The 18000-nt window shown below is 46.5% G+C and overlaps 3 protein-coding genes across 4 annotated transcripts in view; 1 reads left to right on the top strand and 2 right to left on the bottom strand.

The window, feature by feature from the left end:
- DNAJC17 (DnaJ heat shock protein family (Hsp40) member C17) overlaps positions 1 to 4271 on the top strand; it is an 18330-nt gene extending 14059 nt beyond the window's left edge. For both annotated transcript variants that reach the window (XM_085307383.1, XM_085307382.1), the window contains one exon: positions 4056 to 4271. In XM_085307383.1, coding sequence (XP_085163509.1) covers positions 4056 to 4178 — 123 coding nt within the window. In that variant the 3' untranslated portion in view covers positions 4179 to 4271. The remainder of the gene's footprint in view (positions 1 to 4055) is intronic.
- CUNH15orf62 (chromosome unknown C15orf62 homolog) lies at positions 423 to 3506 on the bottom strand. The gene is made up of 2 exons (XM_085307384.1): positions 2221 to 3506; positions 423 to 1785 (listed from the first exon to the last, which is right to left on the bottom strand). The coding sequence occupies exon 2, from the start codon at positions 1662 to 1664 to the stop codon at positions 1134 to 1136; it is 531 nt and encodes a 176-aa protein (XP_085163510.1). The 5' UTR covers positions 1665 to 1785; positions 2221 to 3506; the 3' UTR covers positions 423 to 1133.
- A 271-nt stretch (positions 4272 to 4542) lies between the features above and the next one.
- Positions 4543 to 16820, bottom strand: GCHFR (GTP cyclohydrolase I feedback regulator). The gene is made up of 3 exons (XM_085307385.1): positions 16661 to 16820; positions 12614 to 12708; positions 4543 to 5480 (listed from the first exon to the last, which is right to left on the bottom strand). Exons 1-3 carry the CDS (start codon positions 16694 to 16696, stop codon positions 5357 to 5359), a joined length of 255 nt encoding a protein of 84 aa, XP_085163511.1. The 5' UTR covers positions 16697 to 16820; the 3' UTR covers positions 4543 to 5356.
- Positions 16821 to 18000: the final 1180 nt, after the last annotated feature.

The raw sequence follows: 18000 nt of genomic DNA, 5'->3' as shown, positions 1-18000 counted from the left end.
AATGGCCCTGGTATCTAATTCAGTTGTGTGAAAAGGTAAGACCTGGTGACCCAGTAGCTTCTGCAGTTTCATTTTAATAGCTAACCTCAACACCGTCTGAAGTGTTCTCAGCCTGTCAGAGCTCTTTTTGCTGTCCTGCTTACAGGTGAAGAACTGTGTTCAATTCAGTACTAGGTTTTTATTCTGAGCTCTGTGTGTTCCTTCCTCCTCAGGAGAGGACAGCAGCATGCCAGCAGCACTAGCCTTCTCCCAGTCCAGAAAAACAGACCTGCACCCCCTCATAAAAACCTGAGGGACCAGAGAGGACAGGCCTTGGTCATTACAGATCAAGGGATCTCTGATCTTGATGCCGGGCTTTTTTCTTTGGCTTGCTACCAATGAAATGAGGCAACAAGACATTTCCAGTCACAAATACATTTATTTATTTATATCTGTACAGCTGATAGATCAGCGCATGCTTCAAGCAGCAGTATCTAGAGAAATTTCTTCTCTGGATTGTAGATAAATAAAGTGCTGTTGCTGTTTTTTGAGCTTTTATGGCTTAACCTGCTTACCTGTTTCCAGGCTGGGAGTGCCTACTGCACTTGAATTAGGGGAAGAGAAAGCCACAAGGGAAAAAGGGAGGAGTATCTTTGACCTTTGCATCCAAATGTGATGAGAGGAAAAAAACACCAATTTCTGTCTCTTGACCCTTGCTATAGCCGTGGCTTTGAGATAGCAGTACTGCTGTCTCCTTCCAGACTGCCTGGTTATCCAGAAATAATGTACACCATATCCATTTCTGTCCATGCTCCATACAGTCACCGCCACATTCCCAAAATAAGTCCTTTGCCAAACAAAGCCATTCTTCTGTGAGGAGAAAGGAATTCCCCAGTCTTGACTGTGCACTATTGCGGAGAATGGAAACTCGCTTGTGAGGTTCCAGCAGACAGTGCTCTCATCTAGGCATGCAGCCTGACAGCTCTGTTCCAAAGGACTCCTTAGCAAGGACAAGAACAGTCTGTGATGGGTTGGGCAAGAGCAACAAAACAGGCCACTCAGAACAGGGATACTGCAGTATCCGTCCTCGTGTCAGGACTAGAGAAACTGACAATGTCAGTAGGTAAATGTGATACATTAAATGGTAAATACCTTCAAATGGCATAATCTCTTGGATTCTGTTTTCTGAGGGTCTGCAGAACATCCTCAAGAAGTGATAGCCCCAAATCCACTTTGAAGGACAGGAAGGGATCAGACAGATCAGAAAGAGGTGTGCCATTCTGGGAACCTGTCTCTGAGGTCCTGTAGTCTGTAGCCTGGTCCTTGTGGAAGTGAGTTTGAGTGGCTTTATGATATTGATGAGTAGCACCAGAAAAGGAGACGTCAGAGTGAGAATCTGTGTGATCAATGATGTTAGGGCAGCTAGAACTGTCCAGGTACAGCCGGGGAGGCTTGGGAGGTGCTTGTGCCTTGGCTAGGTTTTGCTCACTCTGACATGACAGGTAATCAGACTTGTCCTTCAGATCCCTTAAGCATTCCCTCTTCTGGCACTGTCCATCATTGTCGAGTGTGTGGCTGTTCTGATTCAAGATGATGACTTGATTGCCCAGTTTTTTGTGTCTCCTGAGTGAGAAACGCCTGAAGAACGTTGTGGATTTAATGGACCCTCTCCGCCAGGTATCCATGCTGAAGAAAGGCAATGAAAAGAAGGGAACTGCTGACTGCTCAGCAGTAAGATGCTGAACTTCAGTCGCAGGATCAGCAACAAGTCACACCGAACAGGAACAACCTCTTCCTTCCTTATTCCTGTAGTTGGAAGGAAAACAAAGAGGCTCGTATTGCAGGAAATGCAAACTTCTTCATACTGCATCCCTGTGTTAGGGAGCAATTGCCATGTCAAGTCCTTCTATTCAGTAGAGAAGGAATGGCGATTTCTGAGCTTACTGAATCTGCAGTGCAGAAATGAGCTGAAGAATAGCAATAGCACACAGTCACCATGAGAACAGATTTAAACTAGCATCTAGAACAGAAGGGTACTTTCGTACCATGGTAACCAGCCACCTTCATGATGAACTACATAGTATAAAAATCTCAGTAGGTGGTTAGGAAGGAAGGAAGGTTAGGAATGACTCAAGTCACACTGAAAGAAACCAAAGAAATACAGACAAATGGAAATGCAAAAACCAACATAATGAACATGTAACTAGCGTTAGGAGAATCAAATGCAAAATAAAGACTTACTCTATGTGGAAGCAGCACCTGAGTCCAACAGAGGAGAAACTGCTGAAGTACTCGGAGAGAGCTGTGGCCACCACGTTCACCAATACAATGAGACGTTGGGAGAAGCAAGTCGAGGGACAGTTCAGCTGGGTTGGACCCAGAATACTAAAAATTCCACAATGCCTCTTTCTCTTCATTTGCCTCCTGTCACTGCTTCCCAGGCTGCAGTTCCTTGTGTGTATGCATTTGTTTTGAGCCAAGCCCTTGCTGCGTCAGCCACGTCAGAAACTGGGTTTTACACTATTGGTAATTGCCAGGATTGCAGGAAGTAGGTGTGTAGAGTGGCAAAGCATCAGCCCACGCTCTGCCTGAGGAGAAGGCAAGCTCCATCAGAGACATACAGACTGCTTGAACACGAATATCAGTTTGCAGCCAATTTTGAATCAGATTGTGATTCTTCCCTTGGTACTCTTCCTACTGTCACTTCTGATGTTTATTGTATCAGCAGGGCTCACAAAAGACACAGGAGGTGATCTCTTGTCTGTTTTAAATTTAAATCCAGAGTGTGAAGTAGTGATTCAGGTTTGTATGAGTGACTCATCTGCATGAATCTCATGTAGACTAATTCATTCAGCCAGGCAGATGACAGTAAATATCTGTGGTTAATGGATGGGAACTCTGAAGAAACCTAGTTCTGCCACGAATACAATCTGGCTCTTTCTCAGACACGATGAAAATCCATGCTGCATAATACCTAAAGGTTATTTCATTCATGCAGGTGCTAAGATATCAGTTATGGTGCAATAGTCTTAGTTTCTCAGCCTGAGCCTTCAATTTATTGTGGGCTTCTACTTTGTCCTCGCAACTAGTCTCTCTGCAGCTGGAGGAACTGCTTTGCTGGGATATAATAGCGATTTTGCACTTGCCCCACTTTCCTGCAGGATCTTATTTTGCTATTCTATTGGCTTTTCATCTCTTATATTTTCTATTTAAGAGGTCCTTAGATCACTATTAAATCTAGTTCCTAGAAAAATGAATGTGAAAATTTTATCTTTTTGTCAAGATGCTTTTATTTCTACCTTGAAGTGTCAAACAAATGAGACTGATGTTTCCAAGCACTGCAGTGCTTTGAGTACTTCCGAAATTGGTAAGGCCACCTACTAATGCTAAATTGTTTTTGAGAGCAGAATGCCAAAACCACCACTTTGCTCTGAGATAGCAGCTGTCATCTGCAGCCTACATTTATTGGATAGTCTACAATCACCACTTAGCTGACGTGACAGTTGCTACTGCACACAGCAGTAAGCTGCAAAAGCTTTTGAGAGCTAAAACATTCTTGCCTTAATAAGGCTTGGGAATGTACTTGGTGGTCTTTGTACAGTAACTTCCATGACTACACTGGGGAAAGGTTTGATTTTTGTGGTGTTAGCCTTTATAATGGATTAGTTTTAAACTGAATTTGTGCACTAGTGTTGTACTTGGAAAGCAAGCTTGTTGTCCAAAGTAACCAACCACAGCAAGGCAAGCCATGCTTCCCCATCCAACTTTATTGACTGCTAGTGGGAGTAGCTCCAGCAATGAAATGGTAATTCAGGCTTCCTGTCTATCCCATTCTCGGTCTCATTGCTGACACTGTAAAAGGGTCAGTAATACAGTTCATTAGGATGCTGGCTGCTTCCTGCAGAGTAGGCATCTTTCACACCTTATTGATTTCCCTGGGATCATATTGCTATGAACCACCTCCCTGAATGGAACATGCATGTTGTCAGTGTGATTAATGAAGTGGGAAACTGTAGCAAGTCAGGGCCTGGGCTATGTACTGTCCTTTACAGGTCATATTTGTTTTCTGCTCCTAGAGATCAGTGGTCTCAGAGCGAGACTATGAGAGCTTGGTGATGATGCGGATGCGCCAAGCGGCAGAAAGACAGCAGCTGATTGAACAGCTCAAGCGGGAAGATGAGGAAGAGTCTCACACTTAGGACAAGAGAGTACGGATTTCCCCCACCCCATCATTCTTCATTTAAAAAGCTATTTTCTTAAATTAAGTCAATAAACCTGCTTTTTTAAAACTGTTTTAGGACTGCAGACTGCCATCAACTGCAGCCTGTATCTGTTTCCCTCAAGGGAAAAAATGATTGCACAGGCTTCTGAGCAAGCACGCTACCTCATCAGCCTGTGTACTTAAGAGTAACAGCCCGGTCACATGATTTGAGAGGCGCAGTCAGAATGAACTCCAGACTCTTCAAAAGTTGAAGCTTCTTTGTTCCTGAAAGCTTGTTCAGGAGCTGTGGATTCAGAAGGTTTCAGCAACAATGGTTCAGAACACCCCACAGAAAGATGTCAGTCTTTTTAGATAAATGTTTTATTAGTATTACCCCTACAGCAGGATCAATACACACAGTCCAAAACAATCCAGCATTGCAACTGCTGCTGTTAAGATTATGCAGCCCAAACCCTGAAATGTTCACTACACCTTTCTGTGCTGCTCTAAGGCTATTTCAGGAACCACGTGTTATGCTTGAATGGCAGTCTTGGGACTAAAGGTCTGACGCTGCTAATCACAATTCCATTTGGGAGAGAAATTGGCTTTGCTGCCAAGTGAAGGGATTCTCAAAAGGGCAACATGCAGGTTTAGCCGCCACCACTTCAGTTTCAAGAGATTAGAGTATATGCCATTTGTGCTTGGCCTCCCCTCCCCGTCACCCTCTCTGCTCTCCCTCCCATGGACTGGATGGTGGTATGCTCTGAACTCTCAGCTCAGCACATACCTCTCTGGGGCAGCCCTAAGGAAGAGACAGATAAATCTGTTATTTGAGTTCTCTCTCCATGCTAAATAGAGGATGATTAAAATGTAAAAGGATAGTATTTGCCAGACTATCATTTGGATGAATGCATAGTTAGACCCCTCTGCTCTCTGTTTATGATTTACCTTTAGTCTGGACTGGGCATGTGTTCCTCCCCTAAGGCCTTGTACAGAGATGGCAAGCTTCCATTAAGTGAACTTTTGTCTCCATGGCACTCCCCCCCGACTCACCCACATGAGTGCCTGGAATCTGGGACAGAAAGGAACTACTCAAGGGGAGAAGTTTGCTGTCAGTCCTGTGTGAGATGATACACAGCAGGGTCTTGTCCAGGTAGAATGCAGAAGTCTTCCTTGCTATTCCTTGTGGAGGCACCACACCAACGTCTGGCCCACGCCTGTCATGCTGACCACTCGGTAACCACAGCTCTCTAGCTTGTCCAAGACTATCCGGGGTGCATCATTCACATAGTACTCCCAGCTGCAAGCAGGCAAGAGGGGAAGAAGTAAGATGAGGTGGAAAAGAAAGAGACAAGGATTTCCTTGTGGAAGTGACCTGTCTCGGGCATCACTAATAAACCAGTATAAAATACTGCAGTGAACACACCCGGCATACAGCCTGCATGATGCAATGTCTTGGTTGACTAGGTGGTGGAGGCCAAAATCCACAGCTTCCAAACCAAGGGGGAGAAAGGCTGTCAAGAATAAAGTAGTCACCTAAAATTCAAGGGTGGTTTGGGAACTGGTTGACCAAAGCCACGTGCTGACTGATTAACTGGACTGAAACTACAACTGAGGGAGTTTACAAGTATGTGGTAGGGAATCCATGGAAAAAGAGGATACTCTCTGCAAACCAAGGAGGAAAACAGGGCAGAGACTTCAAAAACAGCACCTTTGGCAACTGCAGCACAGGAACAGCCTGAGCTTTTCCTTCAGTTTTGCTGTTACTGGGAAGTCGCAGATCTGAGAGCTCACAGGGCCTCATAGCTCCCTGTTATCACACTATGTTGTTACTGCTTACACCTAGGCCCTAGTTTACCTGGCTGGACTATTTTGGAAATGAAAAAAAAAAATCCAACAATTCAAATGTTTCTAAGGAATTAAAAAAAAAGTTTGCCTACATCAGAGCACATGTGCGAGTCAAGTGGTGTTTTTCTGAGCCTGTGCTTGAAATCTGGGAGTTGGGAAAAAAATGCTGCCTTCAGCCAAGTACTAAGCCTTTGAAAAACCAGAAGTCATCTGTGCTCAACAAACAGCTACCAAATAAGCACTGACTCTTCTCTACCCAGGCATTTCAGAGCAGTCGCACACTGTGAACGTCTAAGAATTGACAGGTGGGATTTCTGTCCAGCTTTTATTTCTCTAAAGTTTCTGACAAGCTCTGTGAATGTTCAAGCAAAAACTTTTCCTTTCTTCCATCTGATCCTGGAGGTTGTTTCTCCACTGAAGACCTGAGGGCTGCAAGACTGCTTCCACTGTAAAGAAAATAGCTGGTGATTGTAAAATGGAAGATTTGCACAATGCAGACACAAAATAGGCTGAATTAGATTGGGAAACAGCAGACCCAAAATGGCAAGCATATCCCTGAGTGCTGGATTTGGCAGCCTTACTGTTCTTTTAACACAGTCTTTTTGGATACAACATTTATTCAAACAGATGGGATAGGCTTCATAATTGTTGAGCTCTTAGATGATTCACAGCACCAGATAAGCTGATAATGATGGGATACAGGATCATTAGTGATGTTTGGGCATCATAACAATGACTCTTCTGATTTTGATATGAATAGCACAAAAAAACATTTCCAGACAAAGTTGCTATCTAAGATTGCAAAATATTCATGGATTGGTGAGTACTTTTAAAGCATGAAATAATGCTAAGATGTAAAAGCTTTTTTTTGTTGTTGTTTCTTAAGACAGACTATACTTTGCTATAATTATAGATGTGGTGTAAAGATAATACATATTATTACAAGTGCCTTTGAACTTAATGCTTTCTTAAGAGGCTTTTCACATGCGCTTCAGATTCACGTGTTGAAATTGGTAAATATTATTCCCATTATGCAGAGAAAGGAACTGAGGCAGGGATTATTTGTTACTTGTGGGAACCTAAAAAAACTGAGTGGCTGAGCTAAAATCAGAAGGAAGGTTGGTTTGCCCAGGGCCTTAAACACAACTCCATATTCAGCTAAACAAAAGATTACATACACGTATCAAATACACCACCATCTCTGCAACCAGTCTGAAAAAATATGGTGTGGCCATGAAAATTTGTAAAGTCTTTCCTCCCAGCTAAAAGCCAACAGGAACATAAAAGTCACCTGAGATTAGACTGTGCACCTGCACATCGTAAGGTGGTCCCAACTGCTCTGCCTTCCAGATACACCAGAACCAGAGGGCTCAAATAAAAGAGCTCATGCTGTGCATGGGGAGGGGACTGAATTAGAATAGGAGTATTTTCCAAATGCAGCTATTTTTAGTGATGAGCCAGTTTCCTCATAATCTGCACAGCTGCTCTTTCAGCTTCCTTAGTATGCAGTTTGGCTGTGTTCTGGGGAATAGCTAAATTAAAGTATTGGCAGGTGCCTTGGACCTCAACTCCCAGAATGGGATAAAGAGGCAGCATCCATTTTCATTTAAAATCAATCAGTTTTGATAGACTTCATAATAACAAGAGATGCCTGGGACAGGGCCCAACAGTCATCCATCCATCCATCCATCCATGTCTACCCAAGTGTACAGACTGCCCCTAGAAGAGTTTCCTTTTCTGCAGCAGGACAGCAGCCAAGAGTCAGGTTTGCAATCTTTACCACCATGCCGGCTCCTGGAAAAGAGCAGGCTAGTGCAGAACCTGGCTCTTTCCTTCTTAAAACTCCCATGCCTCTGGGGTTCTACTTCTATACATCAGATAAGGGGGCAACAATGCATTTCTGCATGCCAGCAGTTGATTGAATTTAATGAAGTGACATTTGCAGTAGCTAGTGCACAGCTGCATAACAGGATTGTGTCTCTCCTTTATTACAGGGGATTAAGTAGTTCTTTTGCATATTATAGTGCCCCAGCTGGTTCACATTACTTAGACCTTTTCTTTCAGGCTCCCTCAGAGCTTAAGTTTTTCAGACCCACAATGCTATGGGAGGGGCAATATTTGTGGCATCACATAGCTGAGTTTACTGTTGGTAATAAAGCCTTGCTTCCAGTTAGGTGGAGGGAAACCCTGCTAGGCAGTTGTGCAAATAGAGGACCACTCATTCCTCTTGGGGAAAAGCTTTGGGTTTCTGGCGGTGAGGCTGTGCTGTGCCAGGAAAGGTGACTCAGGGCTCACCCCTGGCATGCARCACTGCCTCTCCGGGCGTGAGTGGCCACATCCCTCTGAAGTTATTTTCTCCACCTCCTCTTGCTCAAGTGCAAATGGGGAAGACATGCCACAGAGATACAGGAGAATTACCCTAGATATAATACAAGCCATATGAAGAAATAGGTGGGCCCAAACCAAGCTGAAAATATTTGTCAGGCACTTAGCCACAGACTAGTGAGGAAGTGCAGAAAGGTGGTGAATCCATGAGCCAGGCTCTAGCAGCAGATCCTATAGAAAAAGCTCAGATCCCTTCTCCCAATCAGAAGTAAAATCTGGCACTCTGATACTTTACAACTCTGCACCTCCTCCTTGACTATTGGGACAGAGAATATGGAGGCATTTTATTTATCTTTTCATTGCCTTCTCTTTCCCCCTGAATCCTAGAGTTCCCTCAGGAGCCAGCAACACTTTTTTCTTCCTCAAGCCTCCTCTTCCCCCCCCCCCCAGGTCTCTTTTCTGTCATTGCATAACTCCCTGCCTGCTTCTGGGCTCGGCTTTACAAGCAGCTGCCTTAAGCTGACACTCCTGCCAATCTCATTGCCGCCCACAGAGTTCGAAATAGCAGCGCGGAGACTGCTCTGCTGGCAAATCCACCCTCGTGCTGCTAGGCAGAGAGCTGAGCGAGAGAAGGGGTACGAGATCAGTTTTCCTGCAGATGCAGGTGATGGCCTGAGTTTGCACTTGGAAGGATTTCTCTTCATCAGGGGCCTAAAACTTTTTTTTCCTCTTCTTCCCTTACTCTCCCACCTTATTCAGTTTATTAATTCACCAGGAATTGAAGACTTAGACCTTGATGTTTGCCAGACTGGTACTGTTTAGGTGGGTTTTCCTGGCCGAGCTGATAGAAATTGCAGAACAGAGTGGGAAGGAGAGATCCCCTTCTGTTTAATGCCTGGTTTTCCTCCTACTCCTCCTCTGTGCCATAGGGCAAGTGGGCAAGATTCAGCAGAAGTCTGTCTGCTCCCCTCTGTTGTTTCAATATACATTTGGGGTTTTGTTCTGCTTTGTTTTTCCTACAGAAAAGTAAGAATCTGAAATATCAAGTGGTAAAAAAAAAGTGGAACAAGATGTAAAGAACATGTCGGTAACATTTACAAGTTGCGCTGTGATGAAGGATGCTGTCAAACTCTGAGCAGAGAGATGCACAGAGACATGGAGAAGTGTAAAATATATACGACTTRGAGACAAACAGACTAACGGGTTGCTGACAGAGAGGGGAACAGGGAGTAGCTGTGATTCTGCATCCCAAGGAGAGGCTTGCAGCAGCTTTGAGTGGGGCTGGCTCAGGCACTCAGTAAAAGGGAGAAACCTCAGCTGAACCGCAATAGAGAGTATGATGTGGTTGGACAGGCTGGAGATCAGCTTGTCAGGTTGCATGACAGCAAAAGAGGCTACAGCTAGACCAAGGCTGCGAGAGGAGGGATGCATGCCCTTGACCAGAAGGTACTGGCTTCTCAGTGTTTCAGGACTGGAAATGGTAACAAGAGGGAGGCAGTTTGGCTACAAGGAGTAAGGACAGGATAAAGGCAGCAAGTGATGCAGAAAGATTGAAAGGCTCATAGTGCCTATTCTGGTTCAGCTAAGGCATGCATCAGGTAACAGCTAGGAGATATTCCAAACATGTAAAAGGGAAGAGGAAGATCTGATGCTAAAATGGAGTCAAAACAAGAAAAAGAAAAAACTAACTGAAATATCAGGAAATGTTTCCTGCAGGTGAGCATTAGCAGGCAAGGTAAAGGACACTTGGATACCCCTTCAATGTCTTGATTTACACCACCTAGAATCATACAATTGGTAAGGTTGGAAGGGACCTCTGGAGATCATCTAGTCCAACCCCCCTGATCAAGCAGGGTCATCTAGAGCATGTTAGGGTTGCATCCAAGCGGGCTTTGAATATCTCCAGAGAAGGAGACTCCACAACCTCTCTGGGCAACCTGTTCCAGGGCTCTGTCACTCTCACAGTGAAGAAATTCCCCCTCATGTTCAGGCGGAACTTCCTGTGGTTCAGCTTTTGCCCATTGCCTCTTGTCCTGTCGCATAAAAAAGAGTTTAGTCCCATCCCCTTGACACTCTCCCTTCAGGTACTTATACACATTCATAAGATTCCACCCTCCTCAGTCTTCTCCTCTCGAGGCTGAACAGGCCCAGCTCTCACAGCTGTTCCTCATAGGAGAGATGCTCCAGCCCTCTGATCATCTTTGTAGCCCTACGCTGGACTCTCTCCAGTAGCCCCATGTCTCTCTTGGACTGGGGAGCCCAGAAGTGGACGCAGGACTTGAGATGTGGCCTCTCCAAGGGCTGAGTAGAGGGGCAGGATCACCTCCCTCGACCTGCTGGCAACAGTCTTCCCAATGCACCCCAGGATACCGTTGGCCTTCCTGGCCACAAGGGCACATTGCTGCCTCATGGTCAACTTGTCATCCACCAGCACTCCCAGGTCCTTCTCTGCAGAGCTACTCTCCAGAAGGTCAGCCCCCAGCTTGTACTTGTGCATGGAGTTACTCCTTCCTCAGTGCAGGACTCTGCACTTGCCTTTATTGTACCTCATGACGTTCCTCTCCATCCAACTCTCCAGCCTGTCCAGGTCTCTCTGAATGGCAGCGCAGCCCTCAGGTGTGTCAGCCACTCCTCCCAGCTTGGTATTATCAGCAAACTTGGTGAGGAGGCACTCCGTCCCCTCATCCAGGTCACTGATGAAGAAGTTGAACAGGATGGGACGCAGTACTGAGCCCTGGGGGATGCCACTAGCCACAGGCCTCCAACTAGACTCCACACCACTGATGATGACCCTCTGAGCTCCCCCTTTCAGCCAGTTCTCAATCCACCTCACTGTCCACTCATCTAACCCACACTTCCGGAGCTTATCTAGGAGGATGTTATGGGAGACAGTGTCCAAAGCCTTGCTGAAGTCAAGGTACACAACGTCCACTGCTCTCCCCTCATCTACCCAGCCAGTCATGCCATCACAGAAGGTTATCAGATTGGTTAAGCAGGATTTCCCCTTCATGAGTCCAAGATGACTACTCCTGATCACCTTCTTWTCCTCCATATRYCTGGAGATGACATCYAGAATGAGMTGWTCCATCACCTTTCCAGGGATGGAGGGGAGGCTGACTGGCCTATAATTGCCTGGGTCCTCCCTCTTGCCCTTTTTGAAGACTGGAGTGATATTGGCTTTCTTCCACTCCTCAGGCACCTCTCCAGTTCTCCAGGACCTTTCAAAGATGATGSAGAGTGGCTTGGCGACAACATCCACCAGCTCCCTCCGTACCCGTGGGTGCATCCCATCAGGGCCCATGGATTTGTGAATGTCAAGCTTGCCCAGAAGGTCTCTAATCCTATTCTCCTCAACCAAAGGAAAGGCTTCCTTTCTCCAGACTTTTCCTCTCATCTCCTGGCTCTGGGATTCCTGAGGGCTGCCCTTAGCAGTGAAGACTGAAGCAAAGAAGGCATTCAGTAATTCTGCCTTCTTTGTATCCTTTGTCACCAGGGCCCCTGCCCCATTCAGTAGCGGGCCCACATTCTCCCCAGTCCTTTTCTTGCTACTGATGTGTTTGAAGAAGCCCTTCTTGTTGTCCTTAACATCCCTTGTCAGACTCAATTCCAACTGGGCCTTAGCCTTCCTCACTGCATCTCTACATACTCTGACTGCATTCCTATAATTCTCCCAAGTAGCCTTGGGGAATGCGGTGGCTTTCAGAAAGCACTGTGAACCACAGGAGTTGTTTTAAAATGCAAACTGAACATTCACTGCATGTTCAATTTAAGGAGCAGCTGCTGAATGTACAAAACCCACATCACTTTTTAAGGGCACTACTGGTATACCAGCTTCCTGCACTCCAGGGTATGAGGATGAGTCTATAGTTTGAGACTGGTTTGTACAGACACCTCAAAAGGGTCACTCCTCCATGCAGTTTGTGTTTATTTGTGAAGAACATTTCAACTCAGATTATATGAAATGCTTTGAAAATTGCAAACAAAGTCTATTAAAAGGATCATCAACATAACCCATTCCCAGAGGAGGCATGTGGACAAAGGGCTGTTCTCCATCTCTGTTGCAAGGATGCAAGACACAGCTGAGAAAACTAACCAGGCATTTCAGGCTTATCAAGGTGTTACCTAGGTTTTTTTCACTAGCAACCTAATCCTGAGCTTAAAGGTGGACATGCAGTTGGAATCTGCTATGATGGGCATGAGGGAAGCTCTGGGGACAATGAGGAAAGGCAAAAGCATGAGTCATAATACAGGAACACTTACAAGTGGTTACCCAACATGTTCCTCTTTGTGGCCCCCAGGTAGTTCATCAAGTTGGGATCCGAATGTTCATCTCCCACCATGGTTGGGCCGACTTCCTGCAGGGAAATGCAGCAGAGCAGCTGAGTGATGTACTGTATCATGTCCACCACCTCCCCTTCCCCAGGATGGCTCTGGTAAAAGGTTGTTCCTGCACCACAGGGACCAGGTTTGCTTCATGCCCACCTCTGTCCAGGAAACAAACAGTGGACTATGAGGGACATTTGCAGCTCTCGAAAGTCCCAATCCTAAAGCCATGCACTGGCCTCAGGCACAACCAAGAAAAAATGCATTAGGAAGGGAAGGTTTCCAGTGCTATACTTCAGCTCCCACTGCTATTTGATGCAGGTTCCTTTGCTTGGCACTGGGGAGCAGCATTGTGTCCAGCTCAGGACAGAGTCACCTACGTGGTCCCCAGAGAGGATATTTGTGGTTTGCTCCCAGAGGGCCACCTGCTGGCTGAGCCCATGCTCTCCCTGTCCTGGGGTCGACCACAGGGGATCTCTGCAGGACAGCACTGAGGAAGTGACAGCCTCCTCACCCAAAACTGACGAGTCTGTAAGTTCTTCCACGTAATCATGTTTCCTGTGACCACTCACGTTGGCCTGGCAGAACCCAGCTTTGGGAATGGCTGCACTAGGGAAAAGTTGGAAGAAAGGGGAGAGAAGGCATCAGGGAGTGATTAGGTAGAGGAACATCAGTGGGGCGACAAGGGACCACCACTGTCCCTTGAAACTGAAAGGACAGCAGAAAAGCTGAGGCTAGATAACCAGAAACACGAGTCATCTTGCCATCTAAACCATCAGACAGACTTCCCACATGTCATATGGAGTGTATGTGTGCAAAAACACTTTTGCAGAGTGCTCAAAAAGTGCTATTTTGGGAGACTTTCCTGATCTGAAGGAAGTCCAAAACTAAGAATCAGGGCTTATCAGATAATCATAGCTCAAATATGATCTCCTTTCAACTGAGCCACAACAACCACCTGCAGGACAGTTGTCAACCCTGCCAGCAGGCAGCACCCAGCCTCCCTGGGACAGTAAAGCTGAAAGATCAGGAAAACACTGGATCTGACTGCTGGTTTTTACAAGAGGAACATTGCATCCCCAAAATAACATGTAAGTTAGGACTGCAAAAACAGAGAAAGAAGGCCCTGAGGTGTTGACACAAGTGTCTCACCTTGAAGTGGGGGGAATAATTCCAGAATCTCTGAATATGGGCCATGAACGCAAGAGCTGGCTGCATTGGTGAGCAGGATGGAGACAAGCACATAAGATCACATGTGCCTGCATCTTGGGACACACAACTCGCCCTCCTTTCTTGGTGTTGATCTGAGTGCTAGGATCTTCAACCCTCCAATCCCACTCCTGCAGACTCCAGACTATTCCTCTGTTGAAGACAACAGCAAGTGTCTAATTTATTTTAAGTCCTATCTACGCTACACAAAGAAAGTTTGTGAGCGAAAGCCGTTTCTCTAGGGGATGTCAGCTATCCACTGACACCAGCAAACCTACCATTAACAACACTATAACATGAAAAAAATTGCTTGACCCTAAGTAATGGCATACCTTTTTGAGCATACCCCAGATCCTCTATTCTCTATCACCTCTTAAAGAAACCGAAGTCAGGAAACAGACCAAGGGCCTTGCAGCTTTGAGCAGTGATTGCAAAACCCAGTCTGTTTGTGCTCTGCACACTCCATGCAGTGGTCCACTCTTATGCAACAGAGTGACCCTTTCAGTTCCAGAAGCAAACACAGCAGAACAGGAAGTTGTACACTTTAACTTCATGGTTAGTTTAGCAGTGAAACAGATGAGGGAGAGACAATGTGGCTCAGTTCTGTGACTGTGCACAGCACAGAAAGCAGAGAGTTTGCACTGGCCTAGAAAAGCCATGGTATGCATGTTTTCAGGAAAGCAGAAGAGCAAGAACTGAATTTAGCAAAGAGGGCAAAATCCTTTTCTCACAGCACTGATTAGCCAACAGACTCTGACAAACTGCAGGTAAATCAAAGTCTTAGGAAGAGCCCAGATCAAAGCCCAACAAACAGCTCAACTAATCAAATGTGTTTTAGTTAGCTGTATAAGAGTCAGGTACATTCCTACAATTAGCTATCTGGAGAGCTGGAAAAGATATAAATGACATAGAGGAACAGCCTTTTCCATTAGAGTTTTTCCCCCTGCAGCATACACACCTGCAGCCTGTCTCAAGTCTGAGCCACTCATTCCAGCCAGACACACAGCATGCAAAAGAAAACAATCTGTCCAACTCACAACCTTCCTCTGCCTCAGTTGTTGCCTGGAAAAAGCAGGAATTTCAATCATTCCCTGCTAGGATGGGCTGTTCTCAGTTGTGGCTCAACACCAAGTTTAAGGTCAGAAGTGTTTGCTCTGCCCCAGAGAGTCCAAAGTCTTTGGGGACCTGTCAGGGAGCCATGTTCTCACCAGGGCTTCCTGTCCATATGAGGGGCTTCTGCATCTCTCGTAAGTCCCAGTCCTAAAGCCATGCACAGGCTTCAGGCACAACCAGGGGAAAAACACACAGGGCACATCCCTGCCCCTCCAGGGCTCATCTCCAGTGAGATCCCACAGAGGGTTGAGGGACATGCTGGAAACGCACCTGCAGCATGGCAAAGCCATCTAGCTTTGATCTAGCAGCAACATTATATACTTCAGACTTACTAGCTGCTTAATGAAATGCTTTTGTCCACCCGACACCACCATGGTCTCCCTGTGTCATTAACTCTGCTAGCCAAATAAAAGCTAACCTGCTTTGCCTGCTTATTCTCTCATTGGATAATTTCAAGCTGTTCACCAGGTCAGTGCAGTGGTTTGCCCACACAGACCTAATTTCAACCAATATTTTGAAGTAGCACTGTGGATAGGAGATATTAAACTAGAATATTTAAGTACCCTGTAGGTCCCCACTGGGTTCCAGAAGTGTGTAATGGAAGACGTTCTTCAACTATGGTAGGCTGCATCTTTCACCAAAGTCCTGCCAGCTTGTTGATTTTTTTTTATATATATAACCACATTCTTCCTATTGCAAAACTACATCTTCATATTTTGGCCTTCACACAGATTTTGGCCCCCTTGGGAGGGAGAAAAAACAAACAAATACATATCTATCTGCCTTGAAGTCCTGGCACTGCAAGGCAGCAGCAACTGGGATGGCAATAACTGTACTGAAATACTGCAGGCTGCAGATTCCTCAGTTGATAAGAACTAACGTTTCCTTTATCTCATTATATCAGAACAAGAGGCTACAGCTCTCAGTGTGGTACTCTGAGAGAGATCCCTGCCACCGACCAGGGGCTGCATGGTAACCTTAGCACCAATAATGCACTTCCTTTCAAACGCAGCTCAATTTTCAACTGGCACAGCACAGCCTGCAGAACCACAAGCGGGGCTATCCAGGGATGAGAGACAACCTACAGTGAGGATGCATGGTCAGACATTAATTTCTCCGATGTACTCAGGAGTCTATAACTACTTTTTACAGGTTATGTTACTCACTATTTGAGACTTGCAGTTTTTACTGTAAGGTTTTACTCCACTTACTGACGGAGTGGCCAATAATGGGCACTAGAAGCCCTCTTCTCCTCCCAAGCTGATGTTGCACCGGAYGGCACTAAGGGGATGGGGTGAAGGAAGGCTGTGATCACAGCAGTGCAAAGCCCTGTTTGTCGTCCCTGTATGTCTTTTCTGCTTCTGACACCTGTGGCTGACTGAAGCGACCTGGCACGTTGTCTGGCCATGCTGGGGCTGGTGCTGCCGCGCACGGCCACAGAGGTGGGCCGTGGTCCGGGCAGCAGTGCCACTGACCTCCCGCACACCCGGGGATGAAGCACGGGCGGCGGAGGCGGGGGGGGGCCCGCGGCAGCCGGCAACCCATCTGCGCGGTGCAGAGCTGGGCAGGCCGCGTCGCAGCCCCGGGGCCGGCTTCGCTCGCCTCGGACCCTAGGCTCCGAGCAACGGCCCCTCCGCGGCACCGGCGGCGGAATGGACTCACCATGCGGATCTGCGTGCTGATGAGCAGGTAGGGCATGGTCCCGGCGCCGCCGCCGCCCCAGTGCAACCTCCACCGCCGCGGGGGCAGCGCCCGCTCCGGCCCCACGCCTCCTCCACGCCCGCCCCGTCTGCGCGGGCTCCGCGGGCCCCCCCGCAGCGGCGCGTCCGCCCCGGTTGGGCGGGATCTGTCCCCGCCCCGCCCTGGGCACCGCGGCGGCCGCCAAAGCCCCAAGCGGCAGCAGGGTCTTCCCCATGGCCGGGCGTCAGGTTGTTTGGCGTCACCAGCACATCCTTTCCTAGGGGTTTTTACCCTGCAGTGTGGGGGGTTATCTCTCTTCAAAAACTGGGGGCGAGTGGGGTTCTTTTTGAAAGTAGGATACAAAGTATCTGTCAATCAAAAGGAATATATATATATATATATATATATATATATATATATAGTGTGTGTGTGTGTGTGTGTGTGAAATAGGCATAGCGTAAGCCATTACTACCAATAGAAGTTTGCCCTTAGAGACCAAGGTAAAAACCTGGGAGAGCTGGTCAATAAAAATCTAGAAACCCTTAAGTAAAGACACAGTATGTTTTATATGTCCAAATGTACAAAATACTTTCTCTGCTTGGCACCGATTACTGCTTCATTTACCACTTACACAAGGAACTGTGACAGCTGAAAGAGAAAAGCCACTTTTCTGTCGTTTCCCTGTACCTTCCACAAGTCTTTTTGTAACTTCAGATGAGACTAGACTTAATCTGTTTGCAAAGTAATGCACAGGAACAAATCCCAGCAGAGCTCCCAGGAGTGCCCACGTGCTACTGCTGTACAACACAAGGGAGAGCAGACATTTTCTTCTCCTTTGCTTAGAAAGCTACTCAGAGCTTCACAACTGAGCTAATTTCTCCRTTTCTCCACTGCTCAGAGCTGCTAGCTTTCCTAGGACTTTGCCTGGTCCAATCTTATACCCACATTTTTTTCTGTTATTGGAAATTTAAATGAAAATATTTACAAGTGAAAAGAAAAAGCTGTGTATGTCTTTATTTTAGAGGTGATTCTCTGTTAAAAAGAAACGGCACTCTTTGATACAAGCCCCAAAAGCTGTGCAGGTTTTCATTTTAGAGGTGATTCTCTGTTAAAAAGTGATGGTATTCTTTGATACAAGCCCATTTGCCAACTGGGTGTTACGGCACCAACCTTAAAATGTGTTACTGGTAGTCTGGATCTGAGGAGAGAACGAAGGTGATGAGAAAACTGCTTGAAAACCAGCTCACCTATGCTTTGGCCATTGTGCTTGGACATTTACACCAGAGGGCTGTGCTGCCATTCAGAGAGACCTGGACGGGCTG

This window comes from Rhea americana, unplaced genomic scaffold (assembly GCF_003343005.1).
Source record: "Rhea americana isolate MKP2758 unplaced genomic scaffold, rheAme1 scaffold_257, whole genome shotgun sequence".
Lineage (NCBI taxonomy): Eukaryota > Metazoa > Chordata > Aves > Rheiformes > Rheidae > Rhea > Rhea americana.
The sequence above is the reverse complement of the archived record's forward strand: the minus strand, read 5'-3'. Positions and strand labels throughout refer to the sequence as shown.